The 23100-nt window shown below is 50.5% G+C and overlaps 10 protein-coding genes across 10 annotated transcripts; 6 read left to right on the top strand and 4 right to left on the bottom strand.

Moving 5' to 3' along the window:
- Positions 1-112: 112 nt before the first annotated feature.
- MRS44_011069 (uncharacterized protein) lies at positions 113-1743 on the bottom strand (the record flags this gene model as incomplete). Its single annotated transcript, XM_065619586.1, has 2 exons — positions 113-561; positions 615-1743. 2 exons carry the CDS (start codon positions 1741-1743, stop codon positions 113-115), a joined length of 1578 nt encoding a protein of 525 aa, XP_065475658.1.
- A 549-nt stretch (positions 1744-2292) lies between these two features.
- On the top strand, positions 2293-3310 carry MRS44_011070 (uncharacterized protein; the record flags this gene model as incomplete). The annotated part of the gene is made up of 3 exons (XM_065619587.1): positions 2293-2609; positions 2663-2856; positions 2910-3310. 3 exons carry the CDS (start codon positions 2293-2295, stop codon positions 3308-3310), a joined length of 912 nt encoding a protein of 303 aa, XP_065475659.1.
- A 340-nt stretch (positions 3311-3650) lies between these two features.
- On the bottom strand, positions 3651-5347 carry MRS44_011071 (uncharacterized protein; the record flags this gene model as incomplete). The annotated part of the gene is made up of 6 exons (XM_046270806.2): positions 3651-3743; positions 3793-4482; positions 4530-4747; positions 4798-4891; positions 4945-5095; positions 5142-5347. The coding sequence occupies 6 exons, from the start codon at positions 5345-5347 to the stop codon at positions 3651-3653; spliced, it is 1452 nt and encodes a 483-aa protein (XP_046135228.2).
- A 709-nt stretch (positions 5348-6056) lies between these two features.
- MRS44_011072 (uncharacterized protein) lies at positions 6057-7814 on the top strand (the record flags this gene model as incomplete). Its single annotated transcript, XM_065619588.1, has 3 exons — positions 6057-6152; positions 6205-7425; positions 7509-7814. 3 exons carry the CDS (start codon positions 6057-6059, stop codon positions 7812-7814), a joined length of 1623 nt encoding a protein of 540 aa, XP_065475660.1.
- Positions 7815-8458: 644 nt separating this feature from the next.
- MRS44_011073 (uncharacterized protein) lies at positions 8459-10060 on the top strand (the record flags this gene model as incomplete). The annotated part of the gene is made up of 3 exons (XM_065619589.1): positions 8459-8577; positions 8630-9402; positions 9462-10060. 3 exons carry the CDS (start codon positions 8459-8461, stop codon positions 10058-10060), a joined length of 1491 nt encoding a protein of 496 aa, XP_065475661.1.
- Positions 10061-10538: 478 nt separating this feature from the next.
- Positions 10539-11707, bottom strand: MRS44_011074 (uncharacterized protein; the record flags this gene model as incomplete). Its single annotated transcript, XM_065619590.1, has 3 exons — positions 10539-11553; positions 11602-11611; positions 11659-11707. The coding sequence occupies 3 exons, from the start codon at positions 11705-11707 to the stop codon at positions 10539-10541; spliced, it is 1074 nt and encodes a 357-aa protein (XP_065475662.1).
- A 707-nt stretch (positions 11708-12414) lies between these two features.
- Positions 12415-15607, top strand: MRS44_011075 (uncharacterized protein; the record flags this gene model as incomplete). The annotated part of the gene is made up of 6 exons (XM_065619591.1): positions 12415-13591; positions 13727-14295; positions 14344-14584; positions 14636-14695; positions 14749-15315; positions 15420-15607. 6 exons carry the CDS (start codon positions 12415-12417, stop codon positions 15605-15607), a joined length of 2802 nt encoding a protein of 933 aa, XP_065475663.1.
- A 2075-nt stretch (positions 15608-17682) lies between these two features.
- On the top strand, positions 17683-18129 carry MRS44_011076 (uncharacterized protein; the record flags this gene model as incomplete). The annotated part of the gene is made up of 1 exon (XM_046272662.2): positions 17683-18129. The coding sequence occupies one exon, from the start codon at positions 17683-17685 to the stop codon at positions 18127-18129; it is 447 nt and encodes a 148-aa protein (XP_046135223.1).
- Positions 18130-18870: 741 nt separating this feature from the next.
- On the top strand, positions 18871-20209 carry MRS44_011077 (uncharacterized protein; the record flags this gene model as incomplete). Its single annotated transcript, XM_046279418.2, has 3 exons — positions 18871-19012; positions 19057-20124; positions 20175-20209. 3 exons carry the CDS (start codon positions 18871-18873, stop codon positions 20207-20209), a joined length of 1245 nt encoding a protein of 414 aa, XP_046135222.1.
- Positions 20210-20510: 301 nt separating this feature from the next.
- MRS44_011078 (uncharacterized protein) lies at positions 20511-23031 on the bottom strand (the record flags this gene model as incomplete). The annotated part of the gene is made up of 2 exons (XM_065619592.1): positions 20511-22643; positions 22702-23031. 2 exons carry the CDS (start codon positions 23029-23031, stop codon positions 20511-20513), a joined length of 2463 nt encoding a protein of 820 aa, XP_065475664.1.
- Positions 23032-23100: the final 69 nt, after the last annotated feature.

Genomic DNA, 23100 nt, shown 5'->3' on the forward strand with positions numbered 1-23100 from the left:
CAGAAGATCGAAAAACTGTGCTGACAGTCTGCCTTGGCTATACTCTTATACGTACATAAAGGCAACTATTACAATCGCCTCCTGCAAATAACTTGACTGTTGTCCCGAATCATCACTCCTCAGCGATGCCTACATCCAGGTCAATCTCTGCCTCTCTTCTCCTGACCATGACCTTGACGGTGGGATCTGTGAGGAACCCAGCGTCCACCTGAATATTCTTGGGCCTCTCGGTCTGGCCATCACACAACTTCCAGTCGTACTTAAGAATGAGATGGCACAGGGCAATCTTCATCTCGTTACTGGCAAAGAATCGTCCAGGGCAGGCATGAGTACCATGGCCGAACAGCATATGCTGAGGAGATGTGGTGACAAATTGATGGGCGTTCTCCTGGCCAGACTGCGATCTTAAATTTAGGAAGCGGTAAACGTCGTACTTTTCAGGCTCGGGATAGACCTTGGGGTCGATGAATGGATCAGCAGTGACACACATTCGGCTTCCCTTCTTGATGACGTGGCCGTCGGACAACTTGACATCCTTGTCCGCATGACGATGGATAGAGGCTATTACAGTTAGCGCCGTGTAATGTTGCGAATTGTGTCTGATTTAGACTTACTCATGCCCATGTAGTGACGGCGTTGGCTCTCCTTCATGAAGCTGTCCATAAGCTTCAGCTTGTAAAGAGACGTCTTGGCCCAGCCGTGTTCACCAATGACGTTGATAATCTCCTCACGGAGCGGTTGCACAATCTCGGGATACGAGCTGATATCCAAGACACAGCCCGTGATGGTCTCTGTGGTGGTATGAATGGCTGCAAAGCTCAAAAACAGTTGACCATAGACATAGTTCACGTCGCGACCGCGAGAGATCTCAAACATCCAGCCAATAGTATCTGAAGTTCGGGGCGGCTTCTCACCAGATGCTTGAGCCTTCAGGACGGCCTCCTTGCGTCTGTTCACCTCGGGCATGATCAAAGCATCGGCATCCTCGACTTCCTGGCGTAGCTTGTGGCACAGGGGCAGGAACCAGTAGACAAAAGGTCGAAGGAAAAAAGGCCACTGGCGGAGCTCAGCGGCCGCGGAGTAAGAGTCGTGTGTGTAATGCATAGCGATATGCAACCAGCGGTCGTTTCGGGCGAGGTTTTTGCCCAAGAAGACACGGGATGAAAGTCTTGCCACCATTAGAGAGATGACTTCCTTGAGTGTGACTGTCTTGAACTCCTTGTAATCTCCGATGAGATCGTGGGCAGAGGCGGTCATTTCATCGACGAGATCGTTGGTGACCAAACCCAATGATTGGGTGAGCTTGGTTCGGACAACTTCCTGGATAAAGGTGCCATCTTGGTATCCAGTCTTGTACGCCTCAAAACCTGGATACTTGACAAAGAAGTCCTTGTCGAAGAAGCGATTGAAGCTCAGGTGGGGGTTGTTGCGGACCTCGTTGGCATAGTTGTTTGGTAAGACAAGAATGGGACCAGTGCCTGTCATAACCTGGAAGGGACCAGAGACTGTCTTGAGTCCCCTCAAAACCATCTGATATCCTTCAAGAAACCATCTTGTTGCTGGGGTTCCCTTGGCTTCGGAGGAGACGATGGGAAATCCCGAGTAGTACTTTGGCTTGGAGAAGTAGAAGAAGGCAAGCCAAGAGACAACGCCGAGTAGCAAAGTCTGAAGGGACAAAAAAAGAGTGTTTGTTTCCCCAGAGGGGGAACGTTGGAAAAAGTCGAATATGGTCGATAGCAACATGATGCTTGTTGCTAGTAATGGGATCTGCGTGGTTGGTTGCTTCTCATCCCGGGCTCTTGTCTCTATTTATTGAGGATATCTACAACCACATCAGCCCCGGATTCTCCACGGTTTGACTAGCCATGCAAGTACTAACCGAAGCGGGCCGAGATCTACTCCATTCCTACTGTACTAGGTAAAAGCCCATGTTTGTGACGTCCACTGAGGCTTCGGGTGTTCTAGACTTTGCGTGGAGACCGTGTAGACCGCGGAATCCGCGGAGACCTCGCAAGGTGGCTCTACAACCGAGGGCCCGTCGTGGACCTCGATTACGTTGGAATAACTATGAGAAATGCTATAGGCTCGGAAGTTGGGTTGTTTCCAGTTCACCGGTTGTGTTGAATGGGTCTATATAAAGTAATTGCGAGATTATTCGTTGGTGTCCCTCAACCACACCCACCTCTTGCATACACACATCTCACTCCACTTCTGTCTACCTACTTTCGGACTGCTCTTCGTATCCTGCATTTTGTTCAACAAACCATTAATCTATTTCCCTATACTATCACGATGGCTTACTCATTAACCCTCCTCACCAACAAGGTCGGCATCGTCACCGGTGCTGGATCGCCTTTTGGCATCGGGCGATCGCTTGTCATGTCTCTTGCCCTCGCAGGAGCCAAGGCTGTGTATGCCACCGACCTGACACTGGTCAATATCCCTTCTCTGCAGCAGGAAGTTAAGGATGCTGGCTCCTCGTGTCAGGTTCACGGAGCCATCCTTGATGTCACATCTGAGGACCAGACTGTCTCTGTGCTGAAGGAGATCATTGCCACTTATGGACGACTGGACTTTTACTTTGCCAACGCTGGATTCGGTAATTACAAGTACGGGCTTGGACATGCTACATCCAGAGTTTACGCTGCTAACTGAGACATAGGACACTGGAGGATACAGATGCCAAGTACTACGATTTTGCCATCAATGTGATGCAACGCTCCTTCTTTCTAGCTCTTAAGTATGGTGGAAATGCCATGTGCAACACTTCTAATGAGAAGCCCCGTCCCTCCGGCTCCATTATCGTCACAAGCTCAATGGCTGGAGTTTCTGGCGCTATCTCAGATATCTCATACTGTAAGCTTGAGCCCTGATATCTTTGGGTCTCAATACTGACCAAACTACACCAGCTACTGCTAAGGCTGCTGTTGCTGGCATGCTCAAGTCTGCCTCAGTTCAGCTCTCAGCCTCGCACATCCGTGTCAACTCGATCGCTCCTGGCTTCGTCAAGTCAAGCATCGCTGTGACATCGGCCAACACAGTCTCTGGCACTGCCTTTGATGAGAAGCTAAATGAGGAAAACGCCAAGGAGGTGTTTGACAGTGTTCTGGGACGCCATGCAGAGGAGAAGTACTACTACAACCGTATTCCCGAGCCCATCGAGATCGCCAACATTGGTGTCTTCCTTGCGTCGGACTTGTCAGCCTCTGTCAACGCCCAAAACATCGTGGCTGATAGTGGAAAGACCGCTGCGGCCTTTGGAGAGACCATCATCGCTCCTGTCAAGCCTATGAAGCCTCTGGAGCCTTGAGTTGGTTAAAGTCGTAGCTGGGATGGAGTACGCTATGGCTTGATATGAAGGAATCGCTCAATACTCGTGCGATTTGAGCCCATGTGTCTTTGGTGCATTCAACCAAGTAGTCCGCGATTTAATAGCAGATTCCAGGTGTTTCAAGTATCTGTGTGACTTGGCTGAAGTAGATACCGTATTTTACGGAAATTATTCGCAAGGATGGGTGGACAATTACACTAGTATTGTAACCACGTAGTAGCGCGTATGAGAAGGCAGTTGACCTTGATGAATGGACCGCCCCGGCCAACTTCAATTGTTTGTCAATGTCCCCATCCGCAGTTGAAGCATGCAACTCTGCCTAACTCTTCAGCCCCATCTGACTAACGTCGTAGCCATTATCCTCCAAGTATGCTCGGAAGCGAGCATCCTCCTCCTCCAGTGTCTTGGGGTGCTTTGATGATGTTAGCTAGGATACCGCCTATTTGACAGAGCATACTCACGTTGGGAATCAAAAACCACACACACAAAGTTCCAACGACGGAAATACCACTGCCGATGAGAAACACTACCTGCTGACCCTTGAGCCTATCGTCAAAGCTAGTAAGTGCCTTGCTCAACGCTTCTGTGCCAACGGCAGCACCGGCCTTGCCCACAGCCGCAGCGAAGCCAAGGAAATGTCCTCTAAGCGGTGTGGGGAAACTCTCGCTGCTCACTAGGAAGTTGCAGTCGCCAGGGCCAACGGAGAGGAACGTCTGGAACAGACCGTAAAGAGTCACGAAAGCAGGGAATGCCGATGAGCTGCTCAAAGGGAACATTGTGCCTCCAATGACAAATCCGAAGACGCAGACAATGGCCCAACCTAGAGCATAAGTCTGGCGTCGACCGATGCGATCCATGAGCATGGCGCCGATAAAGGCACCTGGAAGGGCAAAGAAGTTGATGAGAGCTGACCAACCGATCGACTCCTGCATAGTCTGGTTTTCCGAGAAGCCGGCGACGAGAGTGGGAGCCAGGAGGTTGAATGGGTAGACAACAGCGTCGTAGAGGAACCAAGCAGAGCAGCACCCGAGCAGAGGCTTCCAGTAGAACTTGATGGCGAGCATATATGGCACCTTGCGCTTGATAGCATGCTTGTTGTACTGAGTAGAATCGACAAGTCGGAGACGAAAGAGGAAGATGGCAAGAGGGAGCTTCACTGGTCAACTTAATGCTCACCAGGGATTGGAGGTCAACTCACAATGATGCCGATACCAAAGCAGATACGCCAGATGCCGTCACTTGGCTCACCCTTGTAGGCGGCGATGACAATCAGCGATACGATACTCGAGCCCACAAAGCCCGAGATGATGGCAGCGTTGGTCGCAACAGCAACGAGCATGCCGCGGCGCTTCTGCATGGACTCAGTACTATCGGCACACTCCACAGCCTGTGCGGTGCAGACGGCGTACTCTCCGCCTAGATGATGTGAGTTTATCTGTTGTCAGGTTGATAATAGGGGGACAGACCTGCTCCGACACCAGCAACACCTCGACCAATCACCATCATCCAAAACATGCCCTCGACGGTCACACCATGAGAAGCAGTGGCAATAATGATACCCTGAAAGTAGTATTAGGGAGCTCTAGTTTGGTGAAGTTGGGATGGCAACGTACCAGAACCAAGAAAAAGGTCGTGAGGAAGATACCAATCCGTCTTCCGAAACGATCGATGCAGAGACCAAAGAAAAGCATACCAAAAATGTCACCGATGAGAATCGAGTTGGAAAGCCTGGTCTTGACCTCAGGTGTCATCTCCTTTGGGTACCTGCTCGCGTGAGTGTGGCTTCCAACAACTGGCGCGATTAACGTACAGCTTGGCAAGAACAGTGTTCATGTACCCAATGATCTGGATATTGTATCCATCAGAGAAGAGAGCAACACCTTGAACGAGGACATCCAGGATGCCAGGCGCACGCGGAGCTTGCTCCTTTGGTTCAGGTTCTGCAGAGACACTCTCATCCGAAGCGACCACGAGGGTCTTTTCGGGAGGGAGTTCGTTCTTGTCGGCTTGTTCCATTGTGTATCAAGAGATGATGAGGTCTATTGCGAGAGCGATGAGGAATTGAGTTTGTTGAACACCTTCACAAAGAGCATCTCGACTGTCATTTATAGATTCCCCATCGCACAAGACATATGACTCGGACGAACGATTCCGACAGCTTGGAACGTAACCAAAGTTTGTCCGTGATAAGCTACAAGGTCACTATACAACCCTGCCCTTGCTGAAGGATTGTCGAGCCTGGCGTTTTTTTCTCAATGTCACCTTTTGAATGTCCACCAAGCAGCCGAACATCAACACGGCCGAGCGACTCGGGGACTATCGCGACGCACGTGGCGCCGGTGACTGTGGAGCAACGGCATTTCCATGCCGGTTGACATTAGCCCCAACGGCGTATCAACATCTCCTCGGCGCCGGTTCACGCTCTTGGCCCGGCTGCAGAGCCCGGTGTATTGCGGGCGTTGGATCCCACGTGGGCTTATCTATAAGACAGGAGAAACGTTCGGCTAAACGAGAAGCACCATGGAAGAGAGCGATGGATTTAGGGTCCACTGCGCTACAACAACCCTACTAGCATCGGCCAACAAACATCCCTGAACTCCACGTGTGAGAAATTTGTGGCTTCGGCCGCTAGAATGGACAGGTAAAGAGAAGGGCAATTTTTCTCGGAAGGGAGACATTTCTACACTCGAGACCTGAGCAAAGTTGACAAGCTCTAAAGACAATCATGAACGAGAAGACAGCAGTTGTGAGCGTCCTTGACGCACTCATTGCGGTTTCGTCCCTCACTCTGCGCTACACGTCGATTCTTTTTGTCCGATTTGTAAGTTGCATGGGCTCCCTCTGGTAGCATCATACTGACCGTCTATTTCAAGCACCCACTGGGTAGACGATACCTCGATCGAATCTACTGGAGCTTTGCCATTTTTCTCTTCGCTTTCATCACCCAATTTTTCTTTGCAAGACGTACCGGTCTGAGACTGAAGAGGAATCGAGGCCTTGCTCTCCTACTGGCATTCTTTGATGATGCAAGGCCATTCTCTACGGCTGTGGGCTTCCTGGTCAACCTATGCAGCCTGGCGGCGGTTCTTGACTTTCTCTTCCGAGGCCACATGCTTCATCAGAGCAATGACCTTTCATTCTCGCGGGTTGGCTTCGTTGATTCTTTAACAGCCCGAGTAGTGATTCGGGCGCCCAACTCCGACTATGTCGAGATAACCGTTACTTCCAACTTGGGCGCTTCGGGCGCACAAGTTGATCCAATCTTGATAAGCCGCGAATCCGACTACACAGGAACTTTTCTGATTGATGGACTGGCGCCCAACACGTCATACACGTATTCAACCAATGCCAGCCATACCGGATCATTTCGCACCTCGGTCTTGCCCCAAGACTTGAAGCGCTGGAGTCTCATCTCATCGAGTTGCATCAAGCCTTTTTATCCGTATAGCCCCATCGACCATGGCTTACGCATCAAGGGACTGGAGCACCTCGGAAGTTATGTCTCCACCAATGCTGTCGAGATGATGCTTTTCCTCGGAGACTTCATCTACATCGACCTTCCAATACCGTTGGGCTGGGATGCCAAGGCCTATTACACAGCCTACAGACAGGCTTATGCTTCTCCATCTTGGTCTTCCCAATTGCGAGCTATCCCATGGCTTCATGTGTATGATGACCACGAGATCATCAACGACTGGGCTGCCAACGAGACTGGCCTCTATGGAACTGCCATGCAGCCTTTTTGGAGCTACCAAGGACATGCGAACCCATCGTCCGAATTTGGTGCCGGAAAGACCTACTACGTGTTTCGGCGCGGAGGTGTGTCGTTTTTCGTCTTGGATACAAGGCGATATCGATCAGACAACGCCATGGCTGATGGGCCAGAGAAAACCATGCTAGGTGAACAGCAGCGGACGGCTCTTATGCAGTGGCTGGAGTCTGAGACCGGTTACAAGGTAGTCGTGAGTAGTGTGCCGTTCACTAGAAACTGGCGAGGCCCAGATTCAACAGATAGCTGGTCTGGATATCTCTGGGAGCGAGAAAAAATTCTCGACGCTATGAAGTGGAATGGCGGAGCTATTATCTTGAGTGGCGTGAGTGATCAGCCCTTCACCTTCTAATGGGAGACTTTTGGAAAGACCCCATCCCGTTGTACATATTCTAACCACGTTTTCAGGATCGCCACGAACATGCCACGACAAAGTTCCCACCAAAGAATGAGGGCGAGATGCCAGTGATTGAGTTCTCAACCTCACCATTGAACCAGTTCTATGAGCCCTTTGATCGATTCCACGAGGAAATCGAGGACACTGACATCTCCATTCACTCCCACCCGTGGGGCACGTCAAAATTTGGGGTTGTCTCATTTGACACGAGCAACAAGGATCGGCTTCTTCTCCACTATGATCTAGTTGTTGATGGGGGCATGGTGTGGCAGTACGATTGGGAGGTCCAGCGCAAAGAGAAGGTGTCAGGGCAATGATGATGAGAAATATAATTCTAAGAGGGGCTACTTCTAGGAGAGGCCGAGCGTCAAAGAAGACTGTTTAAAAAGGATGTGGTAGACCAGTGGTTATAGTTGAGTATGGACTTTAACAGGAGTAACGAGATGAAGGTGTCATTGGTGTGCACATTCGAAGGGAACACCCAGAGTGGAAGCTCATGCATCCTCCATAGTCACTTTGTGACACGAACAAGTATCTGATTTCCTTCCAGATTACATCTTGGCCTACATTAGTGAAGTGAAGTGGCGGTCGTATCTGAGGGCGTGACCAATTAATGTTCCTGTCTTGTCTTGGGCTAAGCTGATTTTGGAATGTTTGGCGTGAACTGCGCTTGACATACCGAATTAGGCAAGCTTTCCTGAGCTCCTCAACTACCGCGATGTAGTCAATAGGGTAAAGCAACAATGAGAAGAAGGAGAGGAGGAACATCTGCACCTAGTAATCCATAGATGGTTTGAGCCTGCGGATAACATACTAGATCGAGCAATTTAGTGTGATCTAAATGGCTTCCTCACATCTACCGAACCACCTCTCGGTGGTGTTTTGATTGCCGACAGCAAGTTATAAAAGGCGGCCGTAGTTCGACCCAAGTTGAGCCAGAACCTCGACACAAACCACCATCATGGGGTCATTCATCATCTTGTCTACCGTCCTTGTTCTTCTTTTCATCGTCCAGCCTTTGGCTCGATACCTCTGGGACCCTAAGAACCTGCGTCGTTTCCCATCCCACAATGCTCTCTGGTATCACCAATCTTGGCTATATCATAGAGCGCTGCCGCGGTTTTCGTTCCAGGTATATCCATGAGGCACACAAAAAGCACAATATTGTCCGCATCGGCCCCAATTCCCTATCATTCTCTTCTCCTGAAGCCATCCGATCTATCTATGGCCACTCTACCAACTGCATCAAAGGCGACATGTACGCTGCCCCTGCAGGCCCCCACGCTAGTCTTCTCGACGTGATCAACAAGGAGGCGCATGCTCGCAAGCGCCGCTACATGTCTCATGCGCTCGCCACTCGCAATCTAGAGACATGGGAACACAAGGTTGTAGATAAGGTCAGAAGGCTGATCCGTCAGTTTGATCGCATCTGTGATGAAGCTGCATCGGCAACGAACACCAAGACTGGGACCCTAGACTTCCGCAAGTGGGCCAATCTGTTCACCGTCGAGGCCATCGCGGATATTGCCTTGAGTCACAAGCTTGGATGCCTTGATCGCGGGGACGATCAAGTCACAATCACGACCGCTGATGGCAATGAGAAGCGAATCAAATACATCGAATGCCTCCACGCGAGCAAACGTGCAACCTCTACGCTAGTCTGGGCTACCTCCTGGTTCCGCTTCCTACGAACTGTTCTGACTCTTCTTCCCGGATGGTTTCGCTCCCAATGGCTAAAGGGGAGCCATTTTGATGACATGGTTCATCATCTCACGAGGGTGCGTGTCGAGCGTCACCGAACTGGCGAGACCTTGGACGACATCGTCCACTGTCTCATTGCGGATAAGAATGGAGAACTTCGCGGCCTCGATATCGGCGAGATCGAAGCTGAAGTTGGTGTGCTACGTGAGTTGCTGATACTCCGTATCAATCTTTTATGCGGTTTACTAACAGGCTGTATTTAGTTGATGCCGGCTCCGATACGACAGCGATCGCCTTGACTCATGTCATGTATAATCTCCTTCGCCATCCTAAAGCGCTCCAGCGGTTGCGAGACGAGTTGAAAGAGACACTGGACGTTGATAGCCCGGTTGCCTCATACGGCCAAGTCAAGAACTTACCATATCTACGCGCGTGTCTTGACGAGTCGTTGCGTCTCCTGCCCCCAGTCTCATTCGGTCTGAATCGCAAGACTATCCTAGGTGGCCTAACCATCGACGGTCAATGGATCGACGAGGGCACCACCGTCGGGGTCCCGGCATACACAGCTCATCGCAACCCCGAATTGTTCCCTGATCCAGAGCGTTACTATCCCGAGCGATGGCTGGAGGAGATGAACAAGGACGCAATGACATCTTTTATCCCGTTCAGTGCCGGCGCTCGAGGCTGCATTGGTCGCAACATCACATATATGGAGCAGATGATACTTATTGCCTCACTTGTTCGGCGCTACGATTTTGCACTGCTCCATGATGACTGGGAGTTGGACCATGAGGAGGCATTCAACCTTTGGCCAGGACCCATGCCCTTGAGTATTTCAAAGAGGCAAGACTTGGATGATTAAGGAAATGGACGGCGAGAGCGAGGGGTACGCTATCATGCCACTCAGTCTAAGTACTTCCCCGTCTCGACGCCCATTCACTCTGTAGTTGAGATACCCTGTTCCGTGTATGAAACCCCAGGCGGCGTTCGATGTCCTCGAGAAGCGCCCAAATCCTGGCCTCGAGTGAGAGAGACCCGATGTGTTTTGCCGCTGCTCGTAGTTAACGTCAAGGGATCGTACCTTGGAATAAGGAACAAACCAACAATAGAAGAGCGGGTTCACCGCCACAACCAAGGCGCCATCAGATATGCCTGGTGAGAGGCAGATCGAAGCAATTTCCAAAGCGTGGTTGCGGAGGCAGGCAGATAATGTATCGTTTAGAACTGGCCCAGCAGGGCGTTGTAGCCAAAACTCGAAGCACAAAATCTTTGCCAAGTGATAGTATAGACAACCAGCCGCTGGAAGTGTTTGTTAGTACCTGAATTCCTACGTCGGGGTGTCATCTCTGACCTGCTGAAGGGACGCAGAACCATGTCTGTTTGAGGCCGTCGGCTAGATCACCTTGGATGTCTACTCCACGAGCGTGGGAAGGAACGCTCTCTGACCAATGGACAATTTCTGATACTATAGCATCGAGATGATCCTCCAGTGTGACGCCATCGAAGTGGCTTGGTATAGCAAATCTAATCTCGATTACCCTGGCAAGCAACCAGAGAATGCGCTTCCCGAGAGCGTCTTCCTGTCTCTCGTTTGAGAATGGAACAGCCGGCCATTCTTTTGGTGGAATGAGGGTTGGCCGTTCATTAACCAGCGCCAGAGAAACATCCTGCCGCGCGTAGATCCAAAAACTGGCGCGGCCCAGGTTGGTTGCCGACACGACGTCGAAATCTGCCTCGATCAGGGTTCGGCCACCAAACAGATGACGCTGATAATCCGCGCCAGGAAAAGCGAGTAGCTCATAGCTGCATAGAAGGATAGTGGCCGAGAGCATGGTGGCTCTCTTTGTTCCTTCAACAGTGACGTCATGAATGAGCAATCTGAGACTCTCCCCATAGTGGTGTGAGGAGATGGGCTCCCAAAGACCATTGTCTTGAGTGAGACTCATCTGCTTGGCTGACAGGGCACATATCGAGTGGAACAAAAGAGGTGACGAAAGTGCAGACGGTAGAACTTGACGCTGGAAAGTGAGCGAGTGATCCAGAATATCCATCCAAGTCCCAATGCCCTGTTGATAGATTCGCAATAGCTTGGCCGTATCGTTGGTCAAAACCTCACTACTCACAGTAACCTCAGTTGAGGGCAAGGCCGTTCCAGCGTGTTCGGCTGAATAAATTTGTCGAAACGTCTCGTATGACGTGGCCGGCTCACTGTTTGTAGCTGTAGTCGCCGCCGCGGATTCTGACCATCCATGACGGACAATGAACTCTGGCTGGATGCACTCAAGTCCTCGTCGAGTGCAGTAGCTGCATGGCTTCTTTTCATCACATTTAATGCGGCGATTGCGGCAGTTTAGACTGAAAGATTAGCACGTCGGAGATGGTTCAGGTAAACCCTGGACGCACCAGCCTATATCTATCAGTCAGTATCTAGTAGAGACAATTGTATGGTTGTTTTATCACCGGTTCTCCGTCGCCCTCTAGTAGCGCGGGAAGTCTTTGAGCGAGGCATCGGACAAATCGGTTCCAAAAAACATGAAAAGGAGGACCAAGAGCGTGTGAGTGGATAAGTCAAAAATGGCGTTCATAGTGCCCTCCCCCATCTAGCTCTAGAAAATTACTAAGCTTAACTATGTTATTAAGCACCACCGCGACTTCTGCCTCGGAGCTCTGTAAGGTGTTCGTATGGCTGGATTGGCTGAATGACTGTGTTCATTCTGCATAAAGCGCACGCTTAGCCACCATCGGACAGCTACAAAGTGCATGGATTAATTTGTCCAAGGTGCCCAGAGCATATTTATGCTCCATAGCATCATCTACATAGTACCCAACGCTCTATAACTCTCACCTCTGATAGTTATCTAAGGTACACGTGCACAACCGTAACCTCTCCCCTCATGCGGGTTATTGATCCGCTGATCTTGTTCCCTCTGGGTTGTTCCAACCCGTCTGGGGGCGCAAGGGGAGTCGGTTTGATCACCGTGACAAAGGTACGAGATTGGTTGGTTGGTTGGTTCCTCAACAGGCACAGCGCCAAAGCCTCCCCCCTGCATGGGAAATGAGTTTCACTTGCACAGCCCATGGCTGCTCCACTTCAGTGAGTTGCGTGTCGAACCAACACTCCAGTTACGCGCTCCCAGCAGTCAAAGGAGTTTGTTTCCCACCCAGACCCAATCTCTCCACTTCTCCTTCACCTCTCTTCAATACCAACCACCCAAGATGGACGTCTCGGTAGACTCGGATATCCTCAAGCAACTCAACACGGCTGAAGCCAAGGACCTGCACGATATCAGCGACAGCTTGAGTGCGTGTGGTGTCGGCAAAATCGTCAATCTTCCTCAAATCATCGTCGTCGGAGAGCAGTCGGCAGGCAAGTCGTCGGTACTAGAGGCCATCTCCCATGTCCGCTTTCCTGTTCAAGGCGGTCTCTGTACTCGCTTTGCGACAGAACTGGTCCTCCGTCAAGCACCCGAGACCCGTGTCGACGTCAGCGTGAGGTTTGCCGACGAAACAAAGAAGCCTCAAGCCTTCCAGAGAACTGGGTTCCGCGAGGATGATCTTCCAGATATCATCAAAGAAGCCCAGGAATGCATGGGTTTTACTCGGGCTGGGAGGGACTTCTCCAAGGATGTCCTACGCCTTGAAATCCAAGGACCTGGCATGTATCCCTTGACGTTGGTCGATCTTCCAGGCCTCTTCCACGCAGAAACCGAGACACAATCTCTTGCTGGGAAGGAGACCGTTGATCAGCTTGTTGAATCCTACATGAAACAGAAGAACAGCATCATTCTAGTGGTGGTCTCGGCAAACTCTCAGCTCGCTAGTCACGTGGCCCTCCGCAGAGTCAAAGAGATGGACCCAAAGCGACAGCGCACCATTGGCGTTATTACCAAGCCTGACCTCACTCACCCTGGGCTCGACGATGAGAAGACGTATATCAGGGTTGCCAGGAACCAGGAGAGCGCAAACAAACTTCAACTTGGCTGGCACGTCCTTCGCAACAGATCGGAAAAGGAGGTCAGTTTGGAGGCCCGGGATGAGGTCGAGGAGGAGTTCTTCAAGTCTGGTGCCTGGGCAACGATTCCTGAGAACGACCGCGGCATTGCAAGCCTACGAAAGAAACTGAGTAGGGTCTTGTATGACCACATTCGCAACAGCCTCCCAAGCGTCGTCGAGGATATTGAGAACAGTCTCAGAGAACGACAGGAACAGCTTGACAGGCTTGGCAAGCCGAGGGCCGATGACGCCGAGAAGAGGCTATTCTTGGTCTCGATCGCCGGCGAGTTCCAACGACTGGCGAGAGATGGCATTCACGGCCGCTACAACGAGCATCGGTTCTTTGGAGATTTGGAGGCCGAAGACCGGAAACTTCGTGCCCAGCTCCGAAGCTTCAACCGTGCCTTTGATTACATTCTCAAGACCAAGGGCTCCAAATAGCTGATCGTCGCGGACAGCCTGGAGGTTCAACAGGAAGTCGAGTACCCTGACTACCTCGAGGCCTTTTTGGGGCAATATGACTTTCCAGACCCAGAGACGATCACCACGACAGAACTGAACGCACAGCTTGAGAAGCATGCCGCAGCAAATCAGGGCCGAGAACTTCCAGGATCATCCAACACGGATCTTGCAATTCAGCTCTTCAAGAAACAAGCAGCCCCCTGGAAGGAGATTGCCGAGTGCCACATCAGACAGGTCATCGACATTGCCAAGGCTTTTGTCGACGACCTATTCAGCCATGTCGCCGGGCCACCAGGCATCAACCGAACGACAGAGGCTATCCTGGCGACTTGTGTCGATCCTTTCTTTGAAGAGAAGGAGAAGCTACTCCATGAAAAGCTTGAAGAACTCCTTCGACCCTACGTGGAAGGCTATGCCCTTCCTCCGGACGTAGATTTCTATAGCTCCCTGTCCCAAAGAGCCATGAGCCGCTTTGCAAGTCAGCTTTGCAGTGCATTGCAGGACCAACATCCTGAGTTGTTCAACAAGGATGCCCAGTTAGAGTTGAAGCCATGGATGATTACTCGGGCCATGGAACAAGAGGCCGAACAAGGTGAATTTGGCACAGAAAAGGTCATTGACATGATGCAGGCTTACTACGAGGTATGCTCTTCATGACTGTTGCTCTCTTGTTTTTGCTGACCCGTATAGATGTCTCGACGTACCTTTACCGACAATGTCATCAACCTGGCCATCGAGAGCTGCCTCGTGTGTGATATCCCCAATATTCTCACTCCAACAGAGGTCAACTGCATGAGTGATGAAAGGCTATCTGAGTTGGCCGATGAGTCAGAAAATACCGTTTCCCAGAGGGAAACACTCCGGGAAGAGGTCAAGATCTTGAGCCAAGGTCTTGCGATGTGTCGACGCTATAGACCCAGGCCATCCACGGGTGAGCAGATTTCATCCGTCTCATGAGAACCTAGACTAATGAGATGAACAGTACGTCCTACACCTAAGGTGAAGCTCTCAGCATCGGCTCAGGGAAAGGCTCCTGCAGCAAGTAAGTGTATGAAATTTGCTACTCATGTGTTGTCTAACTAATGATAGAACCAGCGATCAAACCCGTGGCGGCTATTGAACCGGCACCCATCAGCACTTTGGTCTATAACACAGGCCTGGATGCTCTAAAGAAGGAGATAGGTGCGGCATTGGCGACAGACACAAACCACACGAATGAGCCCGCTCCCGCTGCCAAGTCCAATAATATTCTAGCCACCGCGGCTGCTGCGCAAGCTCAAAAGCTTGGGAATCCAGTCTCTTCGATTTTCAGCCAGAGTACTAGCGCAACTACAAATGGATCGGCTTCCAAACCTGTGACCTCTTCGCTTTTCAGCCAAAGCACCGGCTCAACTTCCGCTAGCCCGGCCACCAAGCCAAGTGCTTCAGGTGGTGGACTTTTCGGTGGAAGTGCTAGCTCGTCGACCCAACCCGCAGTTCCAGTTTTTTCTGGTTTCTCCTCGGGTGGGCTCTTTAGTGCAGGTGTCAATTCGACGTCTATATCTGCAACTTCATCTCCTTTGCCCTTCGGCTCAGGTGGGCTTTTCGGCGGAGGTACGCCCAAGTCTACAGCTCCGGGTACTTCGCCAAGTCGGCCTTTGGGGGTTGCCAACCCAAAAGAACGTACGTATACCAGTCAAGGTATATCCCGTACGTCTTGAACATGAAGAAACTGAGTCTGGCACTAGGCTGACATCGTGTTTCGATGCTGGGTGAATCAGAGACAGGCAGTTCTACCACAAATTGGGACTTGCTGCAGTGGCAGATATTCAGGACAAACTACCCATTCATCGATAAGGAAACTCCTGATCCGTTTGTGGGACCTGAGCGCATGCAACACATTTGCGCCCTAAAAGCTCATTCTTCTTTTTCTCCAGAGGAGCTCAGGCTTCAGCACAAGTTCCTTGGCCAGTGAAAGGCAGACACGATGGTTATCGCGGCATAGTTAGTCGAGAATAATAATTTGCGCATAAGCTCGGTACAAACAGTAACCATTTATTCTCTGTACGGCCATGGCTACTAATTATAGGCATCCCTTCTATCCTCGCCCTCTTACAGAGACAGCTTTCTTTCCTCCTTCACTTCCATTACATAGCCCTAACCACACCTTGCGAGACCATTGCACATGTCCCAGGCTGGCAATATCACTGCCAGCTCAGTAAAAATGACCACAAAGCTCCTCTTCCAGAACACTGGCTGCATTGAGGGTACTCGGCATCGTCCCGCGAAACCTAGACACGGATGAGGCATCGTGGACAGCGCCATCGGGTTGTGTTGTGAGATGGTTTCTCCGGGCCCTCTTTACCGATGATAACCCCGCCGCCCAATGTCTTCGCGGTGAAATTCGCCAGAATGGTCACGGAAGTGGTCGCGACCATTAGATAAGAGATAGTTGGTGTGAACTGAGTGGGCGCATGCAAAAGTGTTCTTGTTGCGGTTCTTGATCGACCAGGAAGTCATCTTTGAGGCGCTTGAGGAGGAAATGAGTAGTCTAGGGAGCTAATGCTGTCTGTCCGAAGTGTTGGAAATGGAAGGACGAACGGCAACTCGTTCGTAAGCTCTGTACTACGTGTTTATACCTAGCCTAGTAGGGATGAGGCTCTGCAAAATGAAATGTTTCTCCCCGCACTCTGTACTTGACCGTCTTATCGTATGATGCTTTCGTTATGGACATACCCAATCTCTCGGCCGTATCCAAGACATGACATGCAGTCATCAACATCACTACATAGTATAGCCAATGTGAAGCGTTTCCTCTTCTCCCTCACATCTTGAAGCCTGCCACCCTAGACTGGAGAGGAAGGTCCAAGCGTTATGGCTCGCGTAAGGGAGCACGAACAATCAATTTATTTCCCGGCCGCCGAGGATGCAGTGATGCACGTCTCTGGTCAGGCTGCAAACTACAAGATAACTCGTCGACTTCACCAAGTGAAGTTTTGGATCGTGTTGTCATGGCAGCTGAAACGGCATCAGTGGCGCCTCGACAGGTTCCCCTGGTCGGAATATCGGGTGGCTGTGTGGTCGGATTTAGAATCGACACGTGTAAACTACGCAGGGATCATGCCACCATGTTTGTGAAACCAGTGATGAGCTGGCTGTCGTATTTATTTCCCAGAAGCCTTACTTAATGCTCTTGCCTTTGTTTTCTTTCGGTTACTTCACGTCGCCTGGCCCAACTTCTCTAGCCAGGGAGCCATGTCTTGACGCCCCGCATATAGTTGCATGACTCTGCTAACCAGCCCACCGGCATTGGCTCACCATAGCATTCACATTCTCGAAGAGAAGAATTATATGCTATAGCCTTTGATCTATAGTCGCGCCTAAGCAGCTCCGCTTTACAGCTGGACCTCAGGTGAGTTGATGTAACCTATATACAAAAATAAGTGTTGCTTTCTTCTGCCGTGCCGACTTTTACTGGGTTATCCATCCTCTTTGTTTCAGAACATTTATGCGCGACAGGGATGGAGTCTACTCACAGAATTGCTCCACAGCATCAGGAACAAACATATTGAGCCTTAACCGAATTCCCGGTGTTGGCTCAAGGCCAAGATCCCGGCTGGCCCAACCCGCTCAGCTGTTGACGCTGGACGGCGGGGAAAAGCTGCACATGCACTGACCAACCGACCAAGCAGAGGCAGTTTGCATGACTTGTTATGTCCGTGTGCAGTTGGGCAAAGCCTCCGCCAGTGTACACGTCGAGTCCCGTGGAACATCGTTGGCAACAAAGCATTGGACGGAAATAGGTTTTTATTTTTGGGCTTTGACAAAGAGGTGATAATCTTAGGCATGTAGCCGTTTAATGTTCAATGACGTGTTGTGAGGTAAACAGACAAGCTGATGAAGTATAAAAACACACAGCAACCTCTCCTTGAGATCAACTCATCAACACAGCAATCACAACTCACCAAACATCAATCTGCCAACTCAGAACTCATCAACTCAGAACCGCAAAGCATCTCTTCAACCCACTATCACCATCCTCTCATCACAATGAAGTTCACAACCTTTGCTCTTTTCGCCTACCACGCTACATGCGTCTTCTCCATGCCCACAAGTGCCGAGAACGAATGCGGAGCCCTCGGCGTCATGGATTGGAGCACAGTAGAGCTCCCCGACTACGTCGACCGCACTCAGCTCCGAAAGTGCAAGGAGCACCCGGAAAGAATCGTCAGCCCCAACAAGCGAGAGACCAACATCCTTGAAGAAAGAGCGTGCTCACCACCCGGCGAGCACGGAAAGAGATGGGGCTGCTCCAAGAAGGGATACTGCTGGATCAACTGTGGCAGTCTTCTCAGGGGAGATTGGTGCTGGGAGGCGATGAACCACGGAACCGGAGAGTGGTCAAAGTGCAAGGAGGATGATGACTGTTATCGAAACATGGAGAAGGGCGCACGATGTTCTGTGGGCGACTGCAAGGCTTGCGGATGCGGCTGTTAAACGCTGTGTGCTATTTGGGTTATACTTGGAGTTTGGGTAACTTTCAATCGTAGCCGCCCAAGGGGCTTATCTGCCTAGGCTGATGGATCAAGGATGGATGTTCTGGTCTGAAATTTGGAGGTTACTTGGGTATTAACGGGTGATGTATTACATGACAACTGGATGGGCCTAGAATATTTTATCTATTTAATAACAATTGCGATACGTCATATCATTGAGAATAATTTGGCCTTAAAAGAACGTGCTGCTAAAGCGAATGCCAAGACAAGTAGGATCGTGAAGCTATACCGGTGTTGGGGAGAACTGGACGTTTTCTACACCGAGGAGGCATTTAAAGAGACGATGTTGAAAAAAGACTCTAGAACCTGGACAACACGTGCCTCTGCTTATCTCTACTATTCGCGACTCAAGCGAGTTGAGTGACGATCCTTCCTTAGTCGGACGACTAGCAAATTAGCCGACTCTCCACGTGTGGATGGCCCTGGTGTTCCTTGGAGAGTAGGACAACCATTGTCTTGGCAGTGAGAGGGGGTTGTTCATAAATACATTTAATGTGCGACGGCGTACAGAGAAGAAAACAGGTTACTGTTCTCTTTGTTACTGTGGCTGATGTCCTGTTTCTTTGAAAAGAACAGTGCCGTCATCATCGACAACGACAATAACAGAAGGTTCATAACTCTTCTTGTTAAGACGGCTATACCTTCATTGAGCCATTAGACCTGAAAAGCCCTTGCAGCGATCATGCATTGGTCTGCACTTACAGCTGTTGCATTCGGGACTATTGTTTCTGCAGGAGTCCCCAATCGCGCCAATCAAGCTCTGGCTTTTGGACGCGATGGAACCTTTCAGATTTCTATCTTCGAAGATCTTCACTACGGAGAGGGTAGGCTCATCTATGTCTGTTTGGTCGTCTGCTGACTAGTGTAGCTCCCAGTACCTACGGACCTACCCAAGATGGCCTCACTTCAAAGGTTGTCTCTAAGATTCTCCGAGATGAGCGTGGCATAGATCTTGCCGTTATTAATGGCGACATTATCTCTCGCGATAATCTCATGCCCAACAGCACCGGGTATCTCGATCAAGCCCTGAAGCCTCTTGTCGAGCGAGGAATGACTTGGGCTTCCGTATACGGAAATCACGAAAACAACAACATGCGAAGTGTCAAGGATGTCTTCCGACGTGAGAAGCAATTCCGAGGGTCCCGGACTCTCTCCATGGTTCCAGGCAAGGATGTTGGTATTACGAACTACTATCTTCCTGTTTACGATTCTAAGTGCCATGGTCACCGTTGTGTTCCTGAGCTTATCCTGTGGTTCTTTGATAGCCGCAGTGGCTTCAACTACAACGACTTGGATGAACAAGGAAAGCAAGTGCAGCGTGTGAACTGGGTCGACAAGAAAGTTGTCAAGTGGTTCGTCAAAGAGCGCAAAAACATTGAGAAAAAGTACAGGACGACCATCCCTTCCCTGGCCTTTGTTCACATCCCGCCCAACGTCTTCTATGCCGTACAGAAGGATGTAGGCATTGACCCGACCCGCAACCCTGGAATCAACGACATGTTTCAGCTGGGTCAGGGTGAGAAGTTCTGCCCAAATGGTACGAGAAGCGATGGTTGCACTTGGGGTGGTCAAGACATTTCTTTTATGGATGCTCTAGGATCGACTCGCGGCCTCATGGGTGTCTTCGTAGCTCACCACCATGGAAACTCCTGGTGCTATCCATGGACCGATAAGAGCTTGCCTGGCTACCCCGTGCAACCATCTGCTGGAGGCTTGAAGATTTGTTACGGCCAGCATACAGGATACGGAGGCAACGGAGATTGGGAGCGTGGCTCTCGACAGCTGCTTCTGCGTCAAGAGCGCATCAAGAAGGGCGAGCTCGAGACTTGGATCCGTCTTGAAACCGGAGAGGTTGTTGGAGCTGTGACTCTTAACAGGACCTTTGGCCAGGACGAGTATCCTCAATCGCCCAACAGAAAGACTTTCTGCGAAGAGTGTAAGTTTTCCTCTAGACTATGCTGAAAATCATACTGATTCGGTTCAAAGGTCGGAAGTGGGATGACTACAAGCCTGAGCCTTGACGATGGTGAACTTCATCAGATTCATCTTTTGGGATTCTGCTGCGTGTTGGCTCATCTTAGGTCAATATGAAGCAGTAACTTATGAGATGGCAACCTTTTTCGTGAACTTGGTGACGGCTTCAAAAAGCCATCAGCAGTGATAGAAAATATGACAGCTTTCGCCACATGCCAGCATTAAACCCCAATGTCGAAAAACACCAAAACCTACTCATGATGACACGCTGAAGCAATTCGCCGGACTCCTTAACCAATAATCTAGAAACACGTCTTCTCTTCATCAATCATCATCGTTAAAGTCATTTCAATCATACTCACCACCCTTATGCACCGCCATCAAGTGCTGATAGCAAGCATCCCCGTCGCGAAACGTTGCCATGCATACCCAGCAAATATGAGTCCTGCATGCTTGGCAAGTGATGTGATCGCAACCCGCAATCTTTTCCAAAGACGTTTCACATCTCGGGCAATCTTGAACGCCCAACTCTTTCTTGAGTTTGTTCAGGGCTTGGAGGCCGCCAGAAGTGTGGTCCCGGTGCTCGGTGCAGGTGAGTGAAGGGTGTGCAGCGTGACAGGCTGTGCAGATGAAGCTTAGACACTTGTTACAGGTGAACGTTGGGGGAACTTCCTCTGTCTGTGAGGCAGCACGGTAAACCTGAGAACAGTCAGGAGTAGGGCAATATCGAAATTGCTGTTGATGACGCTGGACAAAAGAAGTGAAAGATTCTTCGAGGATGTTGTCGAAGGTGTTGGATGGGAGGAAACTGCAGATTTCAGAAAGTTCAAGAACCCTTCTGCATCGCCCAGAGTTTCCTTCGCAAACGATACAAAACTCGCTAGCATTCCTCGCTATTGCTTCACACATTTCGATGAAGCATTGACCACAGTAGACATGATTGCAAGAAGTCATGACTGGTTCCTCGGCTTTCCAGAAACAAATCTGGCAATGTTGCTCTCGCTTCAACTGATCGCTTGAAGGTCCAGCTTGTCCTCGAGCGATGATGAACTTGGCCTCAGCAAAGTCATTCTTAGATCCTTGGATGAGAATAGACCTCGATGACTCATCGAAAACAGCCTTACCTTGTCCGAGTTGCGACTGTATTTCTTTGAAGCCTCCTTCCACTGCCCAGCGAAGCTCACTATCCTGATCCAGTCGAATGAGATGAGATGAGACCATGTCTTTGATAACCTGGCCCAAGGCCTCTGCCGCAAGTGCTTGGCGTCCTCCAGCACCGAAAACTCGAAACTGTGAGAGCCATCCATCGCGGATGGTGACGATGCCCAACTCTTCCTCAATCGTCTTAACCGTCTCGTAGGCTTCTCCACCATTATTGAAGCTTGGGTGCCAGATATTCTTCCCATCCTGTCTCATCACCTCCCCAGCAAGGATAAGCTCGAGCTCATGTTTGGCATTGGCCATCGATTCGCGGTCACTTCCTTTCAGCTGGAGGATTAAATAAGAGCCCCGTGGAGGAAAGGCAACGAATTCAATGTTCTGGTCCTCCCAAGATCTTTTGTAGGCATTGATCTGGCCTTGGACAGCGTTGTACACCCGGGATAGTACGTCGAATCTCACCATGGTGACCACCGCGGTGAACAATCTTCTTGACTTGGAGAATGGCAACCGCTTCCCATCGAGAGCTGCGGCTGCATTGCGGGCGTGAGACTCCTCGAAAAAAACAGCCTGACCTTTTATATGCCCTCCGTCGGATATTTCTGAGACCTCCCATCGCTCCAAGGGCCCATACTCATCCAGCATCGACCGAACAAAGGTAGACTCGGTTTCCTTATCATCGGTATAGACCAGATATTGGATTTGGATTTGAAAAGGCCGGTATCGCTTTGGAATGATCTGGATGACATCCTGGTCCCTGACACTCTCAGGCAAGCCTGTTAACCTAACTACCCAAGCCCCTGGGTTGTCTCCAGGAGCGGGAGGGTGAACTGTGACTTGCCATCCACGCACTGTGAGCCCTGCAGGAAACCCCTGATGAAGCCTCCAAGCAGCTTGCCTAGTACCGAACATGAGATTTACTTCTCGACTCGGCCGATACCATGTGAAGTGAACTTGTCTGCAGTCCACCCGACGAAAGTTGGATCCTACTGGCAGCGGGACGGGTATCGGGAAAACTTCAAGCCCAGGGGTGCGAGTGCGCAATTTTCCCCAAGCTTCCTTTGGAAAAGAGGGACTCCAGATTCTGACCATTGCGGTATTTTTTGTCGTGTTATTAAAGTGTACGTCACATCTAGATATGTTCAGGCCCGCACGCCAGAGCATATCTTTGATGAGATGAGTTGAGCAACCGGTTGGGAGATTGCTGATGCGGATGGCGGAAAAGTCAGAGGGCAAGGTGATTTGAGTGGCAGTGGCTCCTGGGCCGAATTCAACCCATGCTCCCCTAAGCTCTCGTATGAAATCGTAGCTCTTCTTGCTATCCTATGGTAATTATATATTAGCTGTTGTGAGCCTAATCGATAGGCCATATGAAGAGTACCTTTGATCTCTCTTCTCCGTCGGCTTCCTTCGGGTTCTCATGCAAGAAAGTGCAGGTCTCCCCATTTTTGCAATACCCCTTGGCATAGAGCTGACATGGTTTCCGTGGCTCTTGCCCAGAGGATACCGTCGTCGGATCATGGTGAATATGTCGATTGGTGTTGGTCTTCAATGGGGCACCGGAATTTTCTTGTCGCGAGGCTTCTGGGGCAGCGTCTATATCCAGGACTGACTGCGCCTGGACAGGTCCCCTCTGAGGCTGGGCAACTCGTGGTGCCAGCTCAATTTCGGGTTGGGACTGATGAGACTCGCCATTGCAGACGTTGCCCATGTTAATGGGTAATGACGGGTAGAGGGAGCCTGTGGAGTACGGATCTTGGAACGGAGACTTCTTTCAAGC

Source organism: Fusarium solani, assembly GCF_023522795.1.
Source record: "Fusarium solani strain SB1 chromosome Unknown bctg00000007, whole genome shotgun sequence".
NCBI lineage: Eukaryota > Fungi > Ascomycota > Sordariomycetes > Hypocreales > Nectriaceae > Fusarium > Fusarium solani.